Raw genomic sequence first — 25,173 nt, forward strand, 5'->3', positions numbered from 1 at the left:
CTGTGCTCTTTGATCTTCATAAGCAAATGTTTCAAGTCCTCTTCAATGATCCTTACCTCCTGATATTCACATCTTTGTTTCCTTGTAATCCCTATCCCCTTGATTTATGTGGGCAGGATGTAGGACTTATAACCAATAGTGAAAGAATGTCAGTTCTGCAAATACATTGTATAAAACTGTAACTTCTACTTTACTAGCAGATGATCTTCCATGGTGGCGCTGATGAAGCAAGCTGCCATGTTTTGAACTATTCTATCGAGAGGTCCACGAAGTTCCTGGGGGTTTCAAATGGTTAAGCCCTCAGCTACTAATTGAAAGATGAGCAGTTCAAAACCACCCAGAGGTGTTTTGGAAAAAAGACCTGCCTATCAATCAGCTTCTAAAACGTCACAGACATAAAAACCTGGTGGAATATGACTTCAACTCTGATACACAATGGGGTCACCCTGAGTCAGATGGCAAATTGTGTTTTCTTGTTGCTGTTTTGCTTTATGGAGAGGTTCATCTGCCAAGGGATTGAGGGTAGTTTCCCGTCTGAGAGCCAGCAATGAACTGAGGCTCTCAGCCAAACAACCTTTGAGGAACTTAATTAAAAAAATCTAAGTGTGTAAGGAATAGATCCTGTGTGAGTCAAACATTCAGATGAGACCAAATGTTGGCTGACAACTTGTTTGAAGAGTTAACAAAATATCAGGAAGAGGCCTATACAATGATGGGCCCTGAAACTGAAGCTTGATTTGTTTCACATGAAATCTACCTTTGACCTAAAAGCAGGGACTTTATTTGTTCACTGCTATGTTCTCAGAATTCAAAATAGTGCCTTGTACAGTTTATTGTGGTTCAATAATAATTACTGAGAAAGAGATTAACTATAGATTATTTTCCTTCCTGCCATGTAACAATGAGTTAATTAATGTTACTCAGTTGTTTTCAAGTATAGGCTTTGTCTCAAGAGCTGCATCATTCCCCTCCCCTCCGTTTCTGTCCTCACCTACTATAATGGAACTATAATGGAAGATCAGTAAAGACTATTTTAATTAACCCTCAGAATTCTGGACTAGTACAAAGGAAGATGCTTTAACTCAGGCTACTGAAAGGATATATACACAGATAATTAAAATTATATATGGTGGTGGTGTTGTGCCTTGGAATCAATTTCGACTCATAGAGGCCCTATACAGGGTTTCTAAGGCTGTAATTTACAGGAGCAGAAAGCCTCATTTTTCTCCCATGGAACAGCTGGTAGTTTCGAACTGCTGTCGTTGAGGTTAGCAGCCCAACTCGTAACCACTACACTACCAGAGCTCCTTAAAATGGTATCTATATATGCACATTATATGTATGTGCATTATAAATAATGCATTAAATTACATATATGTGGTAGTCTGAAGTCAATTCTGATTTATAGCGACCCTGTACAGGTTGGTGAGCTTGAGCCTATGACCTTGCAGTTCAAACCGACCTTTATGATTGAGTGCTTATCCTACAGTACTACACCAGGACTCCATAGTAAGTGATAAGCATTCAATAATAAAGACCATTTTTATTTACTATTAATATTAGCGGATGCGAAAGCTGGACAGTGAATAAGGAGGATCGTAGAAGAATTGATGCCTTTGAGTTGTGGTGTTGGAGGAGAGTACTGAAAGTGCCATGGACTGCCAAAAGAACCAATAAATCTGTTTTGGAGGAAGTGCAGCCAGAGTGCTCCTTGGAGGCCAGGATGGCTAAACTTCGTCTCTCCTACTTTGGACATATTGTCCGGAGGAAACAATCGCTGGAGAAGGATGTCATGCTGGGTAGGGTGGAGGGTCAGAGAAAAAGAGGAAGACCCCCAATGAGATGGATCAGCCAGGTGGCATCATTGATGGACTCAGGTGTGGCAGCGGTAGTGAGGTTAGCCCAGGATCAGACATTGTTTCGTTCTGCTGTGCATGGGGTCGCTATGAGTCGGTTCCGACTCGATGGCACCTGACAACAACAACAATTAATATTAGCATGCATTACTGAGGATACAGCATCCTTCTTGTGAAACATAATAAGGCATACTGGTTCCTCATCCCACTTCCACCTCTAACACGAAGAGAATACCCTAGATAAAGGTCTTTTTACTCTCTGAAAACTGCTGTATATTGGGTGACATGCTGCTACCATTTACTGAAGCACACCCTGAAAGCCAAGAAACCATTAGTCCATGGGCTTTCCAAAAGCCACAAAAACAGGAAGTGGGGTTAGTTAGAACCTAACTGTGAAAATAAGAAAGCAGACTACAAACTCAAAAGTGTATAGCTAACCATTACTCAGAATATGTACGGGAAATGGTCATAGGCCACATTTAGATCTTTTGAACACACACAACCACAGGATATGTCGTGTTGACTAATATTGTCTTCTTGATAGTAGGACTATAATGCCTGTAGAAAGCCTCCCCCTACACCACGTTTCCCACCTCAAAAAAGTAACTAAATTTGGAAACTGTAGGCCCTTTGGGGAATGACTACATTCTGTATAAAATGTCTGCTTTCCAGCTATGGTGCTTTAGAAAAAGGTGATGCAAAAGCACAAAAGACCCTCATAGTCGTTGATATAGAATGGTAGACCTCAAACTCTGCTTTCTTTTAGAAATAAAAATATGTTTAAGTCTCTATTGCAAGTTTGCAACATCACACTAAATAAGAACAAAGGTGATATCATTCTTTCTCACAGACCACAAAGAAGTTATAGAAAAATTGAAAACTGTATTGCTGAGAAAAAGGTCAGGAAAGTAGTTGTACTGAGGTGTTGTTTCCCATGATGACAATGCATCTGCTCATTCTATGAGAGTAACAAGGTGCATTAGAATTTCACTGGGAAACCTTACCTCATCCACCCAACAGCCCTAATCCTGTCCCTTCAGACTTCTTTTTGTTTTCAATATGCAAAGGAAAAGGAATATAATTGAGTCTCTTGAAGATGTCAAAACTGCTGTTTTGAGGTAGTATAAATTGAAGAGCACAGAATTATTTGGAGAAAGGTTTGTTGTTGTTAGGTGCAATTGAATTGGTTCCAACTCATAGCAATACTATGCACATGTGATTTTCAGAATTGTTGTTATGCTTGAGAAGGGTTACAGAGATGGAAACATCACCTTCAGAAGTGTATAGACCTACGTGGAGGGGATGTTGAGAAACAATAGCTTCACATTTGTATATTTTTGTTTAATAAGGGTTTTATGATTTTGTAGAAATATTTTTTGCCTTACCTTTCTATATACTTTTATATTCTGCAAAATACTTTCCTGTTCATAATACCTTTTGATCTTTCCAACAAGACAGAAAGCTAGGGAATATTTTGCCTGTGCTTTATCAAAAGGTACCAAGAAAACCACTGGAATTGAACCTACTCTTCATAGTTGGAATTCTTTCCATGATTTCATGAATATTGAAAGTAGTTAATATATGGCTGCTTAGTGCACTGGTTCTTAGTGCACTGGTTCTAAACTAGACAGAATTTTTTCTTCTGTGTGACACTTAGCAATGTCTAGACACATTTTTGATTGTCACACTGCAGAAGAGGTACTATTGGCATCTAATTGTTGAAGCCAAAGATACTGCTTAATATCATACCATACACAGGAGAGGCCCCATAGGCATCTTACCCAGATTGTTAATAGTTCTAAAGATGAGAAATCCTGCTCTAAACAATGAACAATTTTGTAAACACCATTACATTGGTTAAATTACTATGCTGATGTTAAAACATGTCTAGGAATTATTTGACACTCTACCCAACAAGTCTAAGTCTTCTCCTGAATCTAGGTTGGACATTAAAGATGCAGCCACATAATTTCCAGCCTAGTTTAGAAAAAGTTAAGCAACTTTCCCCCATTTATTTTGGAACACTTTGGATCCATGAAGCACTATATAAAAAGACAGATTGCCTACAAGGCACACATGACAAGAAATACTAGAGAAGGCATTGAGCCTAGATGAAAGGAGAGAAAAAGAAATGCCTACCTCCTGTCTGTAACCTTAGTAGAGACCTTGAGCCAGAATTGTCCAAGTCAAGCCATTTCCAAGGTCCTGATCCAAGAATCCATGAGTGATAATAAATCACAGTAGTGGTTTTAAGCCACTACATTTTGGAGAAATTTGTTGCACAGCAATGGGTATTCAGAACAATCACAAGTCAGTTGTTGACAATTGTGTGCTCTGCAAAGAGAATGTCTTGCCTTTCTTCCTAAAGGGTTCTGACCCATGTTGTTGATGTTGTTAAGTGATGTTCAATCAGTTCTAAATCACAGAGAACCATAGAAGTATGGCGATCTTAACGAGCAAGATTGCCCTTCCATGTTGTCATTGTTATTAAGTGCTGTTGAGTTGGTTCTGACCCATAGCGACCCTGTATAGGGTTTCTGAGGAGTGACTGGTGAGCTTGAACCACTAGCACATTAACCCACAGTGCCATACCAGGACTCCATAGTGAAAGTGAAACCCACCCATGGAAAAAAGGAAACAAACAAATTTTCAGATCTGAAATGATAGACAGTAAGTACACTGAAGAATGAAGTTTGGGGCTTTAGTCATTTCAAAAGCTGATTAACACAAAAATTAGGAAGGACCCTAAGCTAGATGATCTCTTCAGTATTCTTATAGGTTTATATTCTATAATAACAGAATCTACAAACAAATTTTTGTTTGTTTCTTTCTTTTATGTCATTGCTGTTAAGTGCCATCAAGTTGGTTCTGACTCACAGCAATCTGGGATAGGATTTCCAAGCAGTGACCGGTTGGTTTGAACCACTAACCTTGTGGTTAACAGGAAGTATTTATCCTACAGCACCACATCAGAACTCCCAATATGCAACAAGACCTAGAAAAATGCATGTACTCTTTGACACAGAAATCCCCCTCTGGACATGGTCCAAAAGTAAAAAGGAAACTAAAAACTTTGTACAATGGTGTTTATAGCCACATTATTTACAGTAAAGGAAAAAAAAAATTCACAGGAAACAAAATAGTGAACCATGGAACAATAGTTAATCATGATGTAGCAGGATGTATTGACCTAAACACATGTATGAAGCCAATATGGAAAAGTGTATGCAAGTGCAAAAAGTAAAATGTCCATTACATATATAGTGTATATCTATGGAAAGATAAATTCACAATTATGAATATCAAAAGAAAGAAAGAAAAATATTTTTCAATTACGATAAATATTTTAGGATGTGTCGTTTTCTATAAGTATATATATTAAAATAATCGACTTTGTAAAGAAAAGCTTCTGTATATTGAAATGATTAATCATGTTTAGTATTTCAATTGTTGTGAAGTGCTGTCGAGTTGGTTCCAACCCATAGCAAACCTTTATAGGGTTTTCAAGGAGCGACTGGTGAGCTTGAACCGCTGACCTTGTAGTTCAAATCAACTTTGCAGTACATTAACCCACAGTGCCACACAACCCAAAAACACAAACTAACATCTGCAAATATAAGATTTAAATAATTTTAAAATGTGTTAAGTATTTTCAAATTTAAAGACATTTCACCATAAAATTAAACTTTTAGAACACTAAGGAACATGTAGCATCACCTTTACAGATTTTGGAAATAAATTCTACTTTTCTATAATTATTTGTTGCTGTTGTTATTAAATGTTGTCGAGTCGGTTCCAACCCATAGCAACCCTGTATAGGGTTTCTGAGGAGCAGCTGGTGAGCTTGAACTACCGACCTTGCAGTTCAAACAGCTTTGCAGTCTGACACATTAACCCACAGCGCCACACCATGGACACCTTTCTAATTATAGTGCCACATTATTAAGGAGAAGTGAGAAATTAAGAATAAATATATTTTGAAAGAAGGAACTTCATAATACCACTCTGATTTTCTCTGTTATTAAATAGATTTGGTTATTTGAACCAATTCTCACACTAAATTTAGGATCACTAAAATATTTGGAGTAAGTATTAAAATCGTATATTTTAATCCGTCCTGAAAGCATCACATTGCTAAGAAGGAAGTAGGTAGTTTCTAGGCTAGATGGGAAGAAGTAACCAAATATGGGGCCAAGGTAGTCAGGTAACTTTTTGACAGGGGAGGAAAGAATATTCCTAATTCTAAAACAGCTTAAGGAGTATGGGTATAGTACTGCAGGATAAGCACTGGACCTTAAGGTCAGTTTGGACTGCAAGGTAGGTGGTTTGAAGTCACCAGCTATTCCTCAGAAACTTTACGCAGGGTCGCTATGAATCAGAACCAACTGGATGACACTTAACTACAACAAAGGCAACGTAAAGGCTGAGAAGCACTTTTTTTTTTCTTTCCATGTCAGCACTGTAAGGCTGGGGAGAGTGAAATATAATGTCCAGAAAAGACAAATAGTCACCAGACGAGAGCTACATGAGAAAGAGCCAGCAAAACAAGTCAACAGAGAAACACAAGTACTCTAGATACTGAACTTAACAGAATATAAACATACTAACCTTACCTAATGTGCACAGAAAATATGCTAAATACAAAATGTCAGAAAATAAATTTTGAAAAGAACCAAATAGAAACTCTCAAATGGACAATTTCAAAACCCAAATTAAAAACTTAATGCATGCTTTGACTGCTGAAACAAGAATTAGTAAATAACAATGTTGTTGTTGTTGTTGTTAAGTGCCGTCGAGTCAGTTTCGACCCATAGCGACCCTGAATAGGGTTTCCGAGGCTGTAAATCTTTACGGGAGCAGATCGCCTCATCTTTCTCCCGCAGAGCAGCTGGTAGTTTCGAACTGCTGACCTTCTGGTTCGCAGCCCGATTCGTAACCACTACGCTACCAGAGCTCCTTAGTAAATAACAATATAGGGGGGAAAACATCCATAATGAAGTGTGGACAGACATAGTGATGGAACTAAACAGATGAGAAAGAATAATGATACAGTCAGAAGTTCTAATATACATGTAACTGGAGGGCCCAAAAGATAGAAAAGAAAGAAGAGTGCATAAGAAATATTTGAAGAAATGATGACTGAGAATTTTCTCAAGGAGAGAAGAATAAAGGAATCCATACAAATTAGCCCCCACTTGTCTGCCAGTTTGTTGTACTGTGATGGCTTTGATGTCGCTGTGATACTGGAAGCAGGGTCATCATGGTGGAAAGGATTCAATGACGCTTCCAAACTAAGACAAGACAGAAGGAACAGGTGAAAAACTTCTGAAAAACTAGCCACTGACATATAACCTTGCTGGTGATCACGTTGGTCTACCAATAAGGGGAAGTGGGGGGAAAACTGCAATGAAGCTGTGAGTTAAATCCGACCATGTTCAATAGACTCCTGCCAAACTAAATTCAGACCTGGTGGGCCAGCAGTATAGTGAGACCTGGGGACTCCTGAGCCCAGGAACAGAGACAGGGACATAGCCACAGAGGACTAGAGAAGAAAGTGAAGCGTCCAGCTGATATGAAGTGAGGGGAGATGCACAGGAACACCTGTACTTGAAGATAGTACCTATCTGACATAGCTTCAATGGCTGGATGACCAGAACTCAACTAGAAGAAGAAGGAAGAGAGAGAGAAAAAAAGTAATCTACTACAATTTGATATACTTGATATATATTTATGGATGTAGTAGCTTAAAAGAGGGAACAAATCTTTACAGAAAGGATTTTTCCCACCCCCTCTGTACAAAGGGTTGACAGGGATGGGCAATTTAGACATCGGCTACACCAAATTGGGGGGGTTGGGGCTACAAAGGCACTAAGTGACTGGCTTATAGCTTTCAACAGGGAGCCTAGTTTCAAAGGGTACAGGGGAAGGCAGGATCTCCACTGAGTGGTTTCCAACTTGTCTAGATGGGGCTGGTGAAAGGAGATGGGGATAAGACTCTTGTGGTTCAGTAGAAAATAATTGCTATCAGGACTGATTATGAATATTGCAAATGTAAAGGTAGACATTTTGTAACAAAAGGAGGGGAGGGGAGTGGTTGATCCTTCAGTCCAGGAGGGGAGGACCCTGAGACCATCAAGGGAGAATAGAGGAATGCGAATGCGGGATCCTATCCAAAGAAGCAGCAACAGCAGATGGAGGCAGAGATGATGACATGGAGAGATGGAGACCCTGGGGACTGTGGATTCAAGGAGGGAGAAGGGCTGTGAGCTGGAGGCCAGGGGGCAGGCTTGCAGGGTACGCCCTTTGGTTGTTTGAATGGTTATATATTCCTGAGTGCTTCGTACATTCAAAAAAAAAAAAAACAAAGAAAATGGAAGCAAATGCTGTTGAATGATGATGCATGTAATCATTGCATTGAAATGAAATTGAATAGGATTTCCCATGTTTTCAGCAAGAAGTTGTTGTTAAGTGCTTTTGAGTCAGTTATGCCTCACAACAACCATGTATCAGGTGTCTGAGGAGCAGCTGGTGAGTTTGAACTGCCAAACTTGTAGTTAGTAGTTCAGTGTTTATCCTACAGCACCACACCACAACTTCTTTCAACAAGTAGCATATAGACAAAGAGTCAATGATATTGACAGAAGACTCTCAAAGCTGCATTGAAGACAATGGCAAAATAAGAAAACCCCAGACATTGATGGAACACCAATTGTAGTGTTTCATCTTATACAGTCCTGGAGGTTCTCACTCATCAATTCACTGTCCAACTTTCACATGCATATGAGGTGATCGAAAGTACCATAGCTTGCATTAGTCACACCTTAATCCTCAAACTGACAACTTTGCTTGGTTATTATATGTTACATAGCCTAAAAGCATCACTAAATTTATTAATTCAACTACTTAATGTGTATGTTTTAAAACAAAATATAACATTTAAGATGGTTTTCAATAAAAGTAAGCATAGTGGGGGATGTGCTCTGATTTCTTCTCTTTGCACCAATTTTGCTCTTTTCTATCATCAATTAATCTCTTCATTTTATAATCCAGAATCTACTTTCCTTTCCTTCACACAATCATCTGAGGCTTCCTAATCAGGTGCTCCATATTTTTTTTTTTTCCAAAATGACTGTTCTTGTTGCTGATCATCCAACTTTTTCTCTTTTTTCTCTAATAATTTCCTTTCCATAGACAGCAGTGCTTTACTTCTTCTCTCAGTTATTCTTATTTTATGAACCCCCACCACACTCAGATGTCTCAATTCAATGTTCAAAAATTCCATGTATCATGCAGTACAATAGGTAATATAAGTGAAAAAAATTTCATAATTTTACTCTGTGTCTCCCATCTTAAAACAAAATAAAAATGGTAGCCACTTGCATGTTGCTCCTCTAGCTACTCTTTCCTACCCTTTACTGACAAACTTTCTGACACTATGTACATATCCTCACTTTAATTTAAGTCCTCAAACCCCTCCATTTACATGTCTACTCTTTCCACTCAAATATGAATGCTTTTGACAAGGTTGTAAAACTTGCTTGGCTTCTGCAAAGACGTTGACCCTACTCACCAATTCTCGTTTCTCAAAATACTTCTGTGGCAGTTCACTTGGCACAGTCTCCTGTCTACTTATCCCTCACTTAGTGTCTCTCTTTCTCACACTTCCCTCTAAGATATGTGTTCCTTGTGTTTTGACAAAAACCCTCTTCTAGTCTCTGCCTGAGTCAGCTTATCAACACTATGTCTTCAATTATTTTCTATATGCTGATTCATAAACCTCTGTACTCCTGTTCAGCACATCACTATCTATCTATCTATCTATCTATCTATCTATCTATCTATCTATCTAATCTCTCTCTCTCTATATATATATATATATATATATATGTATGTATATATATATGGTAGTGGTGGTGATGGTGTGCCGTGGAGCTGGTTCTGACTCATAGCGACCCTTTACAGGGTTTCCGAGGTTGTAAATCTTCACAGAGCAAAAAGCCTCATCTTTCTCCATATTCTAACTAGATGCAACACTGTAAGCATTCTCAAGTGACAATGTATTGGGAAGACAGATACTTCATCAACAGACTAAAAGAGATCTATATCTGTGTCCATTACAAAGAAAGACGGCACAATGAAATTATCTAACAAAATCTTAATACCACATACAAATAAAGTGTTTCAGCCGACAACTCAGAAACAGTTGCAGAAGCACATCAATCTGCCAGAAATTCAAGCTGGATTCAAAAGTGGACATGGAATCAAGGAGATTATGATATGACTGCTGACATTAGATAGATCTTTGCTGAAAGCAGAGCGTATCAGAATGATGTTTATTTGTGCTTTATTTACTATGCAAAGGCATTCAACCATTTGGATCACAACAGACTATGAACTACAGTGCAAGGGACTGAGATTCCAGAACACTTAGCCATATTTATGCAGAACCTGTACACAGACCAAGAGGCAGCCACACAAACAGAACAAGGGGATACTGTGTGGTTTAAAATCAAGAAAGGTGTGCATCCAACTTGTATCCTTTCACCATATTTATTCAATCTGTATGCTGAAAAAATAATCTGAGAAACTGATGAAGATTGTGGCATCAGGATTGGACAAAGCCTCATTTACCAACCTATTATATGAACAAAACACAATCTTACTCAATGAAAGTGAAGAGGACTTGAAACACTAATGAAGGTCAAAGAATACAGCCTTCACTATGCCTCACAACTCAGTGTAAGACAAATAAAAATCCTCACAGTTGTACTAATAAATAACATGATGATATAGGGAGAAAAGATAGAAGTTATCAAAGACGTCCTTTAACTTGGATCCACAATAAATGAATTCAGAAGCAACAGTCAAGAATCAAATGGTGTTCTATATTAGGTAAATCTGCTGCAAAAGACCTATTTAAAGTGTGAAAGAGCAATGACGTCACTTTGAGGACTAAGGTGCATCTGACCCAAGCCATGGCATTTTCTGTATATATCTATTCTCATGGCCTCATATGCATGTGCAAATTGGACAACGAATAAGGAAAACTGTAGAAGAGTCGATGCGTTTGAATTATGGTGTTGACAAAAGTACCAGGGGCTGCCATAAGACCAAACAAATCTTAGAAGAAATATTGACCTCATGCTTCTTACAATCAAGGATGGCAAGGCTTCATCTCATGTACTTTGGACATGAAATGAATTGACATAGTGACTGTAACAATGGATTCGAAAATAACAATTGTGAGAATGGTGCAGGCCTTAACAGTGTTTCATTCTGTTGTGCTATGGGTTAAAGACAACTCTACAGTATCCAAGAACAATCTAACAATTAGAAGTCTACACATGAATGCCTCAAACCAACTTGGCCAGAACTAAACTAATCAGCTCTGGTAGTGATTACGAGTTGGGCTGCTAATCTGAAGGTCAGTAGTTTTTAACTGCCAGTTGCTCCATGGGAGAAAGATGAGGCTTTCTGTTCCTGAAAAGGTTTGCAGCCTCAGAACCGACTCCATGGCACATCACCACCACCTCATTAAATAGCATCACATTGAATTGTTCACATCATAAACTCAGACATCAGCCCGGTCTTCTCCCTTTCCCATTGCCCCCACAGCATATGGATCACCAAGTTCTGCTCATTCTTCTTTCTCTTATCTTTGATATCTTGTCTCTTTCACTACTACCATTATCTGATTTTTAAAAAATCACAATCAACTCTGAATTGGCATACTATGAAAACTAACTCTAAAAGCATTATTTTCCCCTAAATGGTCTTTTTTCCTTCTTCTGACCTCCAATTTACCCTTCTTCCTGCCACCTGTGTTGATTTGCCTAGAGAGCAAATCTGACCCTATCAAGTCACTTCTTTTATTATTTGATTGACAGTTTATTAAATACACCACATTTATACCTTATTCTGGAGATTTTAAAGTTCCTTCACACATGGGCTTAGTAAAAATGTATCTTAGAGAAAACCATCTGCAAAAATAAAATGAGAATGAGAATGCATGCACTGCACACATATTAGAGAGAGTGCAGAAATGTTAGGAATATTTTAATTTCATCTGAACAGGTACTTCTGAAGATGATTGTATGCCATCAGATGACTTGATTTCCTTCAATCTGGCACTAGACCCCGATTTGCAGAGTGTCAATGCTAAATAGTGGATGAAATAATGTCTAACGACAAAAACAATTTCCATATAACACTGCCTGAGAAACAGGACAAAATAAAGGACTGTTGTTCTTTACCAGATCCTTTTCTAAATCTATCCTGCACACTCTAGCTCCCATTGAGAGGATTCATTGTGCAGGCTGATGAGACCAAAGAGTCAGTTCCTTTCAGAAACATACTGGAGTGTATTTACAAAACACGCAAAGGAAGATTTTAAGGAGGTGTTACTGCAGAACTGGTTAAAAAGTGGATACATCTGAGTGAAGAAGTGATCCCTTTGCTTCTGCACACCTAGGTCATCCTCCTCCTTGCTGGAAGAAATGCATCTTCAGGGTGTTGACTATAAAATAGCATACAATGCAGAGACATAAATGAAGTTTGCAAATTCTTTTTTATTTCTAGCTGTTGAGACAAATATTTCTGAGAGCTGTGGTTATCTCTAGCAGCAAAACCAGAGCTAACTATTAAGCAGCCAGAAAGCTACAGTAATTGAATACATGGCCATTTCTCTTCTAGCTCGTTCTGTTTTCCTCCAGAAGTTGTAGCCGTCTACTCAGTTTGATTATCTGTCGTCTTAAGGAAGCTGCATCTACAACAGTCATGTCATCGGAAGTTCCTTCAATTGTTGTATCTCTATTTGAAATGCCATACATGGAATCATTTCTGACCAGCTGTGCATTTTGGCGAACAGCATTTTCACTCAGAGAGCTCTCTCTTTTTAGTCAACTGCTGGATTTCTTCATTTTGAGTGGTTGAAGGAGGTCTTTCTAAATTCAGAAGATCTAGCAATCTTTCACCTGGTATAAGTACATAAGGTGGGGTTTCCAGTGCCAGAGGCTTAAAGGAAGTAGATGAATCAGATCAAGATCTGTTGGTCTTGAAAATGGAATGTCTTCATTATTTCCTGCAGCAACAATCCTCTCGGGAATCTGCATTATCACAGTAGCATTGGGAGTACCTTCTTGAAAACCTGGCTCCAGGTCTGCATTTGGTGGTGTTACTTTAAATTTTTCTAGGATCCTCATTTGCTGACTGAATCAGATTAATTTCTGCCAACTCAGTAGCCGTGGGTGAAAGAAATGCTGCTCCACTCACCCTTCCTAGTGGTGTGTCACTATTTGTTTTCTTAGTCATGTGTAACAGTAAAGTAAATACATGTCTGGAGTCCTGGTGTGCTGCTATGGACTAATAAGTCAGTTTGTAAAGTCATTTGAACTGTAAGGTCGGTGGTTCAAGCTCACCAGCTGCTCCTTGGAAACCCTATACGGGGTCACTATGGGTCAGAATCGACTTGATGGCACTTAACAACAACAAATGCACGTCTATAAAGCTAGGACAACACTCCTGCTCTGTACTTCAGCTTCTTTGACACAACTCCCCTACAGATCTGACCTGTTTGTGGAGGCGTACATCACAACACAGACATTGCTTTTTCAGAAATGTGTAACAACTACTGCTTGCTATTTGACATTATCTGCTTCTGTGCTTCATAGTAAAGCCTCTAACTTGCTTCAATGGACGTGTACTGGATCTAGAGCTGCTTGAGTGGCCCGGGGTCTGCTACAAGGTCTTCAGCAAGGACAGCTGCCTGTTGGCTCCAGGGCTGTTCTCAGTGGCTATGGACTGAGTGCACAGAGGCGCCAGGGCAAAACACCAGCTGGAGTGGACCACTGCGGGCAGGGAGAAACTCCCACTCCACTTTTTAAGGTCCTTCAAAACCTCTACTTTCCTCAGGATGAAATCCACACTCCTTACCATCCTTTATGAGGCCCTTTATGGTTAGCTGCCTGCTCACTTCCTGGCTTTCATTCTTCCCCCAGATACCTTGAGCAGAGTGTTCTGGCAACATGACCTTCTGCTTCCATCATGTTGGTTCCATTGTCAATCTAAAACATCTGACCTAGGAAGTAGGCGACTTAGATCCTCTTCCTACTTATGTTGCTCTCTTTGTTATTTTATCACAGTATCACTCAAAGCCATTTTAAAAGGAGCAAAGTGGACTCATTGATCTCTCAGGTCCTCCAGGGCAGATGTGAATTGTCATGATCCTTTTACTGTCCTCACGATCTTCATGCTCTGGACACCTGACACATCAATGCATCACAGTGATGTCTCTTTGTTCTCTTAATTCAATGCTTGGTACTGTACAACTCATCTAGCAACTGGTAGGCCATACTGCAAGGCTCAGCTATGAACTGAAAGTTGGCAGTTTAAATCCATCCAGAAGAATTTCAGAAGAAATACATGGTGATGTCTACTCTGAGAAGCCACAGACATCCAATATCCATAGGAGCTCAGTTTGATGGCAACTAGTATTAGCTTTCTGTTGTTGTTTTGTGCTGTTCAACTGGTACCAACTTATAGTGACCTTACGCACAACAGAACAAAACACTGCACTGTTCTGCGCCATCCTCACAATCATTGTTAAGCTTGAGTCCATTGCTGTTACCACTGTGCCAGTCCATCTTGTTAGGGATCTCCCTCTTTTTTGCTGACCCTCCACTCTACATATCATTATGTCTTTCTCCAGGGACTGCTCCTTCTGATAATATGGCTGAAGTATGAGAGATGAAGTCTCTCCATCCTGGCTTCTAAGAAGCATTCTGGCTGTCCTCCTTCCAACATAGATATGTTTATTCTTCTAGCAGTCCATGGTACTTTTAATATTCTCCTCCAACACCATAACTCAAGTGCAACAATTCTGCAGTCTTCCTTACTCATGATAGTAGCTTACAAGGCATTTGTTTTGTTATAGAAGCTTATATCACAGCTCTAGTTTCCAAAACACAACTTAACTCTATCTTAAATGACACAGACTTCCAGAGGTACTTCAAATTTCAATAATCCAGTAGTTGAAAATCAACATCAAGGCCTTGTTTTCTTTCCATGTTTTCAGTAAGCATCCCCGATATATAGGCTTTATCCTCAAGTTAGTTGACATATGATTGCAACATTTAGTATCTGTTCCAAGCTTCACATCGGTATTTGACAATGTGTTCCTTAACCAGTTTCTTTCAGGAATGAAAATCCCTTTGCCAGAACTCTCTCAGATGAGCTTCCCTGAATCTCATTGACTAAAATTTCATGATATTCCAAGTCTATATCACACATGGGACTCCTGTGATTACTCTGAGCTTTTCGCCATCCCCCTTACTCCTAGCTGTGCAGAGGAGGGTGGTCACTAAGAAATTAGTTGTATCAGAAAGGAAGATGGCAGGGACTGAAATTGGTTACTTATCATTCAGGGTGTAGGCAATTCTCATGTCTCATGGTTGGACTTGTTTCCAAAAAGATGGCAATCTCTGAACCACGTTTAATTTGATTGTACAATGGGTCTAGCACATTCTCTTACACAAAGTGTTTTATAAAGATAAGATAAATACTAGTTTTGTGGAATTCACTGTAGCCAGCTCAACACAGCACTAATATCTATGAATTGTCAGAAGGAGTCCGAGACTCACTTTCACAAACGAAATCTACTGTTGTCTCAGGATTTGTGGTATCAGAATTCTTCTCTTTAGAGAGCCATTCTTCTGAATGAGTATGTTCTTTCAAGTAAACCACTGTTCACTATGGTGATGGTAGTGGTGTGTCATGGAGTTGGTTCTGACTCATAGTGATCCTGTATAGGGTTTCCAAGGCTGTAAATATTTACGGGAGCAGAAACCCTCAACTGTCTACTGTGGAATGGCTGATAGTTTCGAACTGCTGACTTTGAGGTTAGCAGCCCAACTTGTAACCACTACATTATACAACTGACAAAACAAAGACTTCCACATCCTGCTGATTTTAGTGACAACCTTCCAGACTCCTCCTCTTTTATGTTAAGCTAAGTCTTACAATAGTATTCCAAGGTAAGCAGGGTTAGTCATCAGACTTTGAAGCTTTAGTGGAAGCATTTAGGTGATGCTAGTCCTGGTATGACACCATGGGATAAATCACTGGGCTGCAAGATCAGAGGTTCAAACTCACCAGCTACTCCTTGGAAACCCTATGCAGGGTTTCTATGAGTTGGAACTGACTTGATGGCACTTTACAACAACAACAATAACAACAACATGCATGATACTTTGGGCACCAAATGTCATCCCAGTCTTCCTGAAATTCTTTGTTTTTAACACACTGACTGATTGAATGTGTGTCTTTTTATTTTGCTGAATGCTCATCTCTTTACATTAACCAGCTTCTCCCCTTTAATACGCCTAGTGCTGTTAGCACCTTCAGGCAGAAGCAGTTCTCACCCACTTTAGACTGAACTCATTTAAAATGATGAAATCTTCCTGTCTTGGTGGTCATCACACACCAAGGTAGTACCAGCAACAATGGAATTTTAATTTGTTAAGGAAGGGGGCCAGTGAGAATACTTGAGCAATTACTTCCAAAACTTCCTGAGCAATTGTTTTTAAATGCTAAATCCTGAGACTAACTTAATGAATTTAAATCATGTAGGATCTTGTGAACTAGTATTTAAAAGAGTAAAAGTAAATTGAAATTATGCAGGTGCAGTTGGAAAGTCTTTGGGGAAAGGAAGGCTGTTTTTAGCAGAGTGTTTTTGCCTGTGCCATTGAGGGTAGAGGATAAGAAGACAGAAGTGGTTTACGAAGGATTCCAGAAATGACAGGTTCTCTCAAGATTCCCTTTGTGTTACAAAAAAGGCATTTCTACATTATCATTTTTCTTGGTATTGTCTCTTCTAGCAATGGATTGCAGTTGGTTGGGAAGAGATGGATTCTTCTTCCTATATGTGCTAACTGGATTCAGATGAAAACCTGAACATGCATGCTTTGTGTGTGAAACAATAAGCTAAAACTCCTGACTCTGCTCTTCTTACTGCTCTCTTTCTATATCTTCTCTTCTTTATGGCCCACCCCCGACACACATACACACCAATTTTAGGGTTTGTCATTGTTGTGAGGTGCCATCTAGTCGGAACCGACTCATAGCGACCCCATGCACAGCAGAACGAAACAATGTCCGATCCTGTGCCAACCTCACTACCGCTGCCACACTTGATGCCATCAATGATGCCACCTGGCCAATCCATCTCATTGGGGGTCTTCCTCTCCTTCTCTGACCCTCCATCCTACCCAGCATGACATTCTTCTCCAGTGACTGTTCCCTCCTGACAATATGTTTAGGGTTTATTCCTCAACACAATTGGCATCTTTGTTTATGGCGCTGCTGGTTATGTGCTGTGGAGTCAGTTCTGACTCATAGAGACCCTGTATAGGGTTTCCAAGGCTGTAAATCTTTATAGGAGCAGAAAGCCTCATCTTTCTCCCACAGAGCCACTGGTAGTTTCGAACTGATGACCTTGAGAATAGTAGTACAACTCATAATCATTATGCTGCCAGAGCTCCTTATCTTTGTATATTTGTTGTTGTTAAGTGCCATCGAGTCAGTTCCGACCCATAGTGACCCTGTACAGGGTTTCCGAGGGTGTAAATCTTTACGGGAGTAGAAAGCCTCATCTTTCTCCCACGGAGTGGCTGGTAGTTTCGAACCGCTGACCTTAAGGTTTGCAGCCCGATTCGTAACCACTATGCTACCAGAGCTCCTTATCTTTGTATATAAAACTGAGCTAATCAATAAAAACTAAATATGCTTTTTGGCAAGACCGTTGTTTTTCTTAGGTGCCATCAAGTCAGTACCAACTCATAGTGACCCCATGTACAACAGAACGAAACACTGTCGGTCCTGAGCCAACCTCACTACTGTTGCTACTCCCATTGATGCTGCCATTTTGCCAATACATCTCGTTGGGCATCTTGCTTTTTTATCTGACCTTCCACCTTATCAAACATGATATCTTCTTCAGTAACTGGTCCCTCCTAAAAATATGTCTGAAGTTTGTCTTGAAGGAGATGAAGTTTAGCCATCCTGGCCTCCAAGGAGCACTCTGGCTGCACTTTTTCCAACACAGATCTGTTGGTTCTATGGGCAGCCCACGGCCCTTTCAATATTCTCCTCCAACACCATAACTCAAATGCATCAATTCTTCTACGTCTTCCTTATTCACTGTCCAGCTTTCGCATCCATATGAGGTTACTGAAAATACCATGGCTGGGGTCATGCTCACCTTAGTCCTCAAGCTGACATCTATGCTCTTCAACACTCTAAGAAGTTCCTGTGCAGCAGATTTGCCTAATACAATACGTCGCCTGATCTCTTGACTGCTGCTTCTGTGAGTGTTGATAGTTGATCCAAGAAGAATGAAGTCCTTGACAATTTCAATCTTTTCTCCATTGATAAGAATGTTGTTATTGGTCCAGTGGTGAGGATGTTTGTTTTCTTGACATTGAGATGTAATCCATACCGAAGGCTGTGTTCTTTGATCTTCATCAGTAAATGTTTTAAGTCCTCTACACTTTCAGCAAGCAAGGTTGTATCATCTGCATATCACAGGTTGTTAATGAGTCTTCCACCAATCCTGATGCCAAGTTTTTCTTCATAGAACCCAGCTTCTCATATTATTTTCTCAGCACATAGGTTGAATAAGTATGGGGAAAGAATACAACTTTGTCACAAGCCTTTCTTAATTTTAAATCATTCAGTGTTTCCATGTTCTGTTTGAACAGCTGCCTCTTGGTCCAGGTACAGATTCCTCATGGGCACAATTAAGTGTTCCGGAATACTCATACTTCACATTGTTGTCCATAGTTTGTCATGATCCACATAATTGAAAGCCTTTGCGTAGTCAATAAAGCACAAGTAAACACCTTTCTGATATTCTCTGTTTTCTGCCAAGATCCATTGGACATCAGCAATGATATCCCTCATTCCACGGCCTCTTCTGAATCTGGCTTAAACCTCTGGAAGTTCTCTGTCAATGTATGCTTGCAGCCATTTTTACATTTCCTTTAGTAAAACTTTACTCGCGTGGGATATCAAAGATACCAGCCAGTGATGTCCTCATTCCTCTGGAATGGGCAAAAATAAAGCTCTTTTTTGAATGGGCACAAATATGGATCTCTTCTAATCAGTTGGACAGATAGTTTTCTTCCAAAGAGAGAGAGAGAGAGAAAGAAAGGAAGGAAGGAAGACAGAAAGAAAGATAGAAAGAAAAAAGAGAAGAAAAACAGTTTAAAAATGATAACTATCCAGACACAAACAAGTGAGTGCCTGAGTTATGTGGTGGTAGAAGCTGCGTGGCTTGGAGAAGCTAATAGACAGAACTTGGAGATTAACTGTGAGGTTGAAAACAAAAGAAATAGTTCCAGATTTAGTGTTCACTTGCCAACATTATTATTCAATAAACCCAGAACATTTAGGAGGCCTTTTCAGATGACAGGTGTTAAATTTAGTGTGAAAGATGCTGACTTGGAGGTGCTTGTAAGACATCAATGTGGAGATATTTGGAAGCAGATGGAAATACTGATTTGAGACCCAAGAGAGGAAACTGACTGGAGATACAAACTTGAGAGGGTTATGGGCTCAGAGGACATCCATGGAATAAAGAAAACACCCCAGCCTGAGCTTCAGCAAACATCACCAAGAAATAAGCCCAACTGATGAGCCTGTGAAGGAGAAGATGAAGAGCCAGGAAGGCAGCAGGACAACTGCGGAAGAATAGCAGTCAGTAGGAGTATTTCAGAAGACAGCGCTACCACCTTAAATACACCTATTAAATGGAAGTCTTTTTTTTTTTTAATACAAGAAAAATCAGAATATTTATATGTTGAGGAGAACTTACATTAGAGAGATACTTTTAAGATATTCACAAAACAGGGAATGACTGATGATCAGGGTACTAAAGATAGGGAGAAAAAAGTGAGATCCAGAATTTAGGTAGATGTATTTATCCGTGGCCTGACAAAATACTGAAGAATATGCATGACTTCAAGTATTTTTAAATTGCATTTATCTATGCTCTGTGAATCTATTATGTTATTTATAGTTCATCTAGGCTTCTTATGGAGTACTGGGATAGTAACCACAAGGTTGGCAGTATAAATCCATCAGTCTCTCCTTGTAAACTCTATACAGCATCACTATGAGCTGGAACCAACTCCATGGTACTTATTAACAACAGACCTCTTATGGTCTCTTTTCCATCTATAAACTGTCCAGTTACTATTTCAATGACTGTAAGCATTTAAATAAAATAATGAACAGTTTATAATCCATAATTGTAATGACCACATTGTAATCATGCACAATATAAATTGATAGATATGCAACTAAAATATGTGTACTGCTTCTTTTTAAACACCTATGACAAGGTTTATAGAAAATGGATTTAAATCTAATTGTTAAAATAACACTGATTATAGGTTTCTAAGACAGTTAACACATATGCTAGAGAATGCAAGAAGTATAAACACAGTCTCTTTTGACATCCATTTTAGACATTTCCTTCTTTCTTGTCTCCTTGTTGTTGTTGTTGTTGTTGTTAGGTGCCATCGAGTCGGAACCGACCCATAGCAACCCCATGCACAGCAGAACGAAACAATGTCCCATCCTGGGCCAACCTCACTACCGCTGCCACACTTGAGTCCATCAATGATGCCACCTGGCCAATCCATCTCGTTAGAGGTCTTCCTCTTTTTCTCTGACCCTCCACCTTACCCAGCATGACATCCTTCTCCAACGATTGTTTCCTCCGGACAATATGTCCAAAGTATGAGAGACGAAGCTTAGCCATCCTGGCCTCCAAGGAGCACTCTGGCTGCACTTCTTCCAAAACAGATCTATTGGTTCTTTTGGCAGTCCATGGCACTTTCAGTATTCTCCTCCAACACCACAACTCAAAGGCATCAATTCTCTACAATCTTCCTTATTCACTGTCCAGCTTTCGCATCCATATGAGACTACTGAAAACATCATGGCCTGGGTCAGGCGCACCTTAGTCCTCAAGCTGACATCTCTGTTCTTCAATACTTTAAAAAGTTCCTGTGCAGCAGATTTGCCCAGTGCAATACGTCGTCTGATCTCTTGACTGCTGTTGATAGTTGATCCAAGAAGAATGAAGTCCTTGACAACTTCAATCTTTTCTCCATTGATAAGAATGTTGTTTATTGGTCCAGTGGTGAGGATTTTTGTTTTCTTGACATTGAGATGTAATCCATATCAAATACTGTGCTCTTTAATCTTCATAAGTAAATGTTTCAAGTCCTCTTCACTTTCAGAAGTTGGTAGAATTCTTCAATTTTAGCATCACTGTTTTAGTGATTAGTGTGTAAATTTGAATAACAGTGGCATTAACTTGTCATCCTTGTAGGTGTATGGATATTATCGTATCGCTGACTGCATTATACTTTCAAATCTTGAAATGTTCTTTTTGATAATGAATGTGATGCCATTTCTCTTGACTTTGTCATTCCCAATGTAGTAAATCATAAGTTTGTCAGATTCAAAATGACCAATACCACTACATTTCAGTTCACTAATGCCTAGGATATTGATCTTTATGAGTTTTATTTCATGTTGACAATTTCCAATTTTCCTAGATTCATACTTCCATGTTCTAATGATTTATTAATGGGTTTTTGCATCTATTGCTCCTCATTCTGAATTGTGCCCAATAAGCAAAGTTTTACCCTATTTGTGTTATCATGGTCAACGCTACTTGGAGGAGGCAGCTCTTTCCCATTCATATTTTGAGTGTCTTCCAACCAGAAGATCACATCTTCCAAAACTATATCTGACAACATTCTGGTGTTATTTGACGTGTTCCACTGCTCTTGAACGGTTAAACATTCCATAATAGTCTGCTTCTCCTTCTTCCTAGTCTGTCATAGTCTGGAAGCTCACCTGAAATCTATCTACCATGGTTGTACCTTGCTGATATTTAAAATATCTGCAACATAGCATCCAGTATCACAACATACAAGCCACCACAGTATAACAAACTGGTGGTTGAATGGTGGATGTTTGTGTATAGGGATGATGAATGTTCAAAATTTTTATACAGATTGGGTTATACCATAAAAAATATCAGATCCTAGTGACCTAAATTATTCATGCCCTTAGATGATCATGGCATCAAAACAGAATGCTCCTGCCCTAAGATGGTGATAACAAATAACAAGCCTTTACTGTGGTCATCTTAACATTAAGAGAGAAGCTGCTCCTTAAGTATGCAATTATCTGGGACAGAAGGAGGAAATAAACACACAAGATATTTATACAAATACATGTTTAAATCACCTCTGCTTGCATGCATTGAGCTGTCCTTAACCAACTGGTTCAAGTTTCTCTACCTCATTTCATGCCTTGCAGCAACACATTCCATTGAAGTGTTTCTCACTGCTCTTTTAAAGAACAAGCCTCAACATTTCAAAGACCAAAAATGATGTTATGTTTTCAAGGTTTCTTTTAGTACTGGGTAATTAAAGAGAGATGAAAAGCATAGATGTAGATTTCTAATTGCTCCTGGGAAAGTTGTCATTTCCAGGGACTGTTTCTCAGTATTCAATCTGATTGCATCGGAAACTTATAGGTGGAGTTAGAGCCCCCCTCCCCCAAATACTCCTATTTGTACTTGTTGTTGTTGTTGTTGTCAGGTGCCATAGAGTTGGAACCTACTCATAGCGACCCCATGCCCAACAGAATGAAACAATGTCCAATCTTGGGCCAACCTCACCACTGCTACCACACTTGAGTCCATCAATGATGCCACCTGGCCAACTGGTTCAGTTGGCCATCTCCTTGGGGGTCTTCCTCTTTTTATCTGACCCTCCACCCTACCCAGCATGACATCTTTCTCCAGCGACTGTTCCCTCCGGACAATATGTCCAAAGTATGAGAGACTTCTAGTGTTTAGGAAAAGACTGCATTGGGTTCCATCAAAGAGATTCTCTTCATCCTTTTCTGAAACCCTCTCAACACACTGCCTATCAGTACAACTGAGTATACAGAAATTAGCATTTGGATACCTATATATAACGTCAAATTTGACTTTGAGGTCTATATCTTCTGAGTGAGAGTCTTTAGATCACAACCCCTGGAACACTGGTAACCTGTCACCTTATTTTTTCTGGCTCTTTGGATTTAATTCCTTCCCATACTTCCTTTGAGTCAGTTCTCCCATTCCCTATCATCTGCACACGACTCATCAAAGAAGCCTAGCTAAGCAACCAAAACATAGTGCATGAGCAGAGAGAAAACAAAAGTGTGAGAGAATAATGAAGATGCTAAATTCAAGAATAAGTAAATAAAAATATTAATACAAATGTTGCCAAAATATCCAAAAGATTTATGCAGGTATATTTACATAGAAACTTCCAATCATACACATTTGGAATGTGGTCCCAAGAATATACGTGCATGTGTGTGATGATATTTCTCCCGTATTTTTGACCTAGAGAAAATGTCACAGGACCTGAATTGGATTTTCTTTCGATTTGTATTTTTGATAAAAATCTATAAGAACAGAAACCATGATTTAAGATCTCTGTTCAAACTACACAATACAGTTGTGACACTATACCACTTTCCAAATTAACCAAAAACTCAGCGATTCGGACTTATAAGGATCCTATAACATCAAGTACACTGCAATTCCTAAATTTAAGCACACACTAGACTCGGGATAAAAGTCTGGGATAAAGTCCTGTGTACAGTGGCAAAGCAGTGCAGCGCGCTCAGCCTCATTCCCCCACTTGGTTGCAAAAGAACAGACTGGAGTGGGCCCCACTCCCACTGCATTGCAGTTAGAACTTTGGTTCCAGCAAATTGACCCTTCCCCCTTCATTGTGACATCTCTGATCAAGAAAATGGAAACTACTTTTCCTGGCCCAAGTTTACACTGGTTGAACAGAAGACGTTAAAACAATAAGAGGAAGGCAGAAGGGAAGGAAGAATTCTCCTCTGCCAAGTGTTTAAGAGACGCTTAGTCTTCCTAAACCCTCTATGGGAGGACATGGCAGCACTGTGTCCCTAGAGTAAAAATCGAGGGAGTATTCATTCTTTTGAGGGAGTCCTTGGAAAATAAACGTGTTGAGCACCTTGTCTCCCTGGAAGGTCTACCAGCTCTGGACGACAGGGCCGGGCAGAACTGGATACCAGGGACCCACAGAACCACTAGTCCTGCGCGAGTGTGGCACCTGTCTGAGCCCGGGAAAGCTGGGCTGCAGGAATCGCGGTCTCCGGGGAGCCCCAGATCCCCCACGAGAGTGTGTGTAAAACCAAAGCGCTCATTGAGGCGACTTTAGACCCAGAGCAAGCGATAAATGAAAGGTATCTCTCAAAATGGATCTGTAACGCTAGGAGCCTGGGTCCAGGTAGACCAGAGACATTCTGCTTGTTCCCTGCCCTGTAATCCCTCTTCACCAGGACCGAGAACTCAGCAGACATGGAACAAGTCTCCTCGCTTACCTTGGCTGAGCATTAACAGCCGCAGCAGTAGCGCGCCCTCCCTGCATCCTGGTCGCATGCTGAATGACCCTGGATACTGTCGCTTAATTAAGTTTGCAGAGGTTAGCCTTGGTCAAAGGATACAAGAACCCGGAGATTCTTCAGAAGCTTTGCCCAGGCAGGGCTTGTCTTCCCAGCCCGGATGCGAGCAGGGAAAAGTTGCTAGGCAGCTCCTGGGGCTCCAAGGCCCGCCTTGTCCCGCCCTCCAGCCGGATCTACCCAGCCCCGCCTCGCTGAACCCCCACCTTCCCCACCCTTGGCTGCACCTCATCCTTCCACACCCGGCAGCCTCACCTTAACGTCCTAACATGTTACTCTGGGAGCCAGGAAGTAGGTGGGGATACGGACCCGTACATAGGGCAGCGGTCACATCTGACAGGCGGGATCCACTATTCTGCAGCTCACAGCCTGATGCCTTCCCGAAGGAGACTCTCTGAGTCCGGAGACAGCCTGGACCCTTCAGCACTCCATTGCTGTTAGGGGTTCCTGGCTGGCATAGGAGGGGTGGGAGAGAAGCCAGGGCCCAAGTCAGTTCTTAGGGGTTGCTTCCATGCATCACATAGTTTCTCTGCACTTCCACAGTGGGTGGAGAAATGGACAAAAATAAGCACAGAATGACCAGGTTAGAAACTAGCTCATCAGGAAAAGATCTATGCACAAGTTATGATTATCCAAGGTGGTATTTAAGGTAGGCCAAATGCAAGCACGTATTGCGTTTTGGTGTACTTGTGTCTTGTAAGTAAGTCCTTTACTCCAAGATAAATAAGCTGATTCGATTATTGAG

The 25,173-nt window shown here is 40.1% G+C and overlaps 1 protein-coding gene and 1 pseudogene across 1 annotated transcript in view; both read right to left on the minus strand.

The window, feature by feature from the left end:
* ITGA2 (integrin, alpha 2 (CD49B, alpha 2 subunit of VLA-2 receptor)) overlaps nucleotides 1-24,408 on the minus strand; it is a 173,208-nt gene extending 148,800 nt beyond the window's left edge. The window contains exon 1 of the mRNA XM_006865761.1: nucleotides 24,351-24,408. Within this exon, the coding sequence (XP_006865823.1) occupies nucleotides 24,351-24,408 (58 nt within the window). The remainder of the gene's footprint in view (nucleotides 1-24,350) is intronic.
* On the minus strand, nucleotides 12,472-13,166 carry LOC102834315 (annotated as a pseudogene).
* Nucleotides 24,409-25,173: the final 765 nt, after the last annotated feature.

Source organism: Chrysochloris asiatica, unplaced genomic scaffold (genome assembly GCF_000296735.1).
Source record: "Chrysochloris asiatica unplaced genomic scaffold, ChrAsi1.0 scaffold00082, whole genome shotgun sequence".
NCBI lineage: Eukaryota > Metazoa > Chordata > Mammalia > Afrosoricida > Chrysochloridae > Chrysochloris > Chrysochloris asiatica.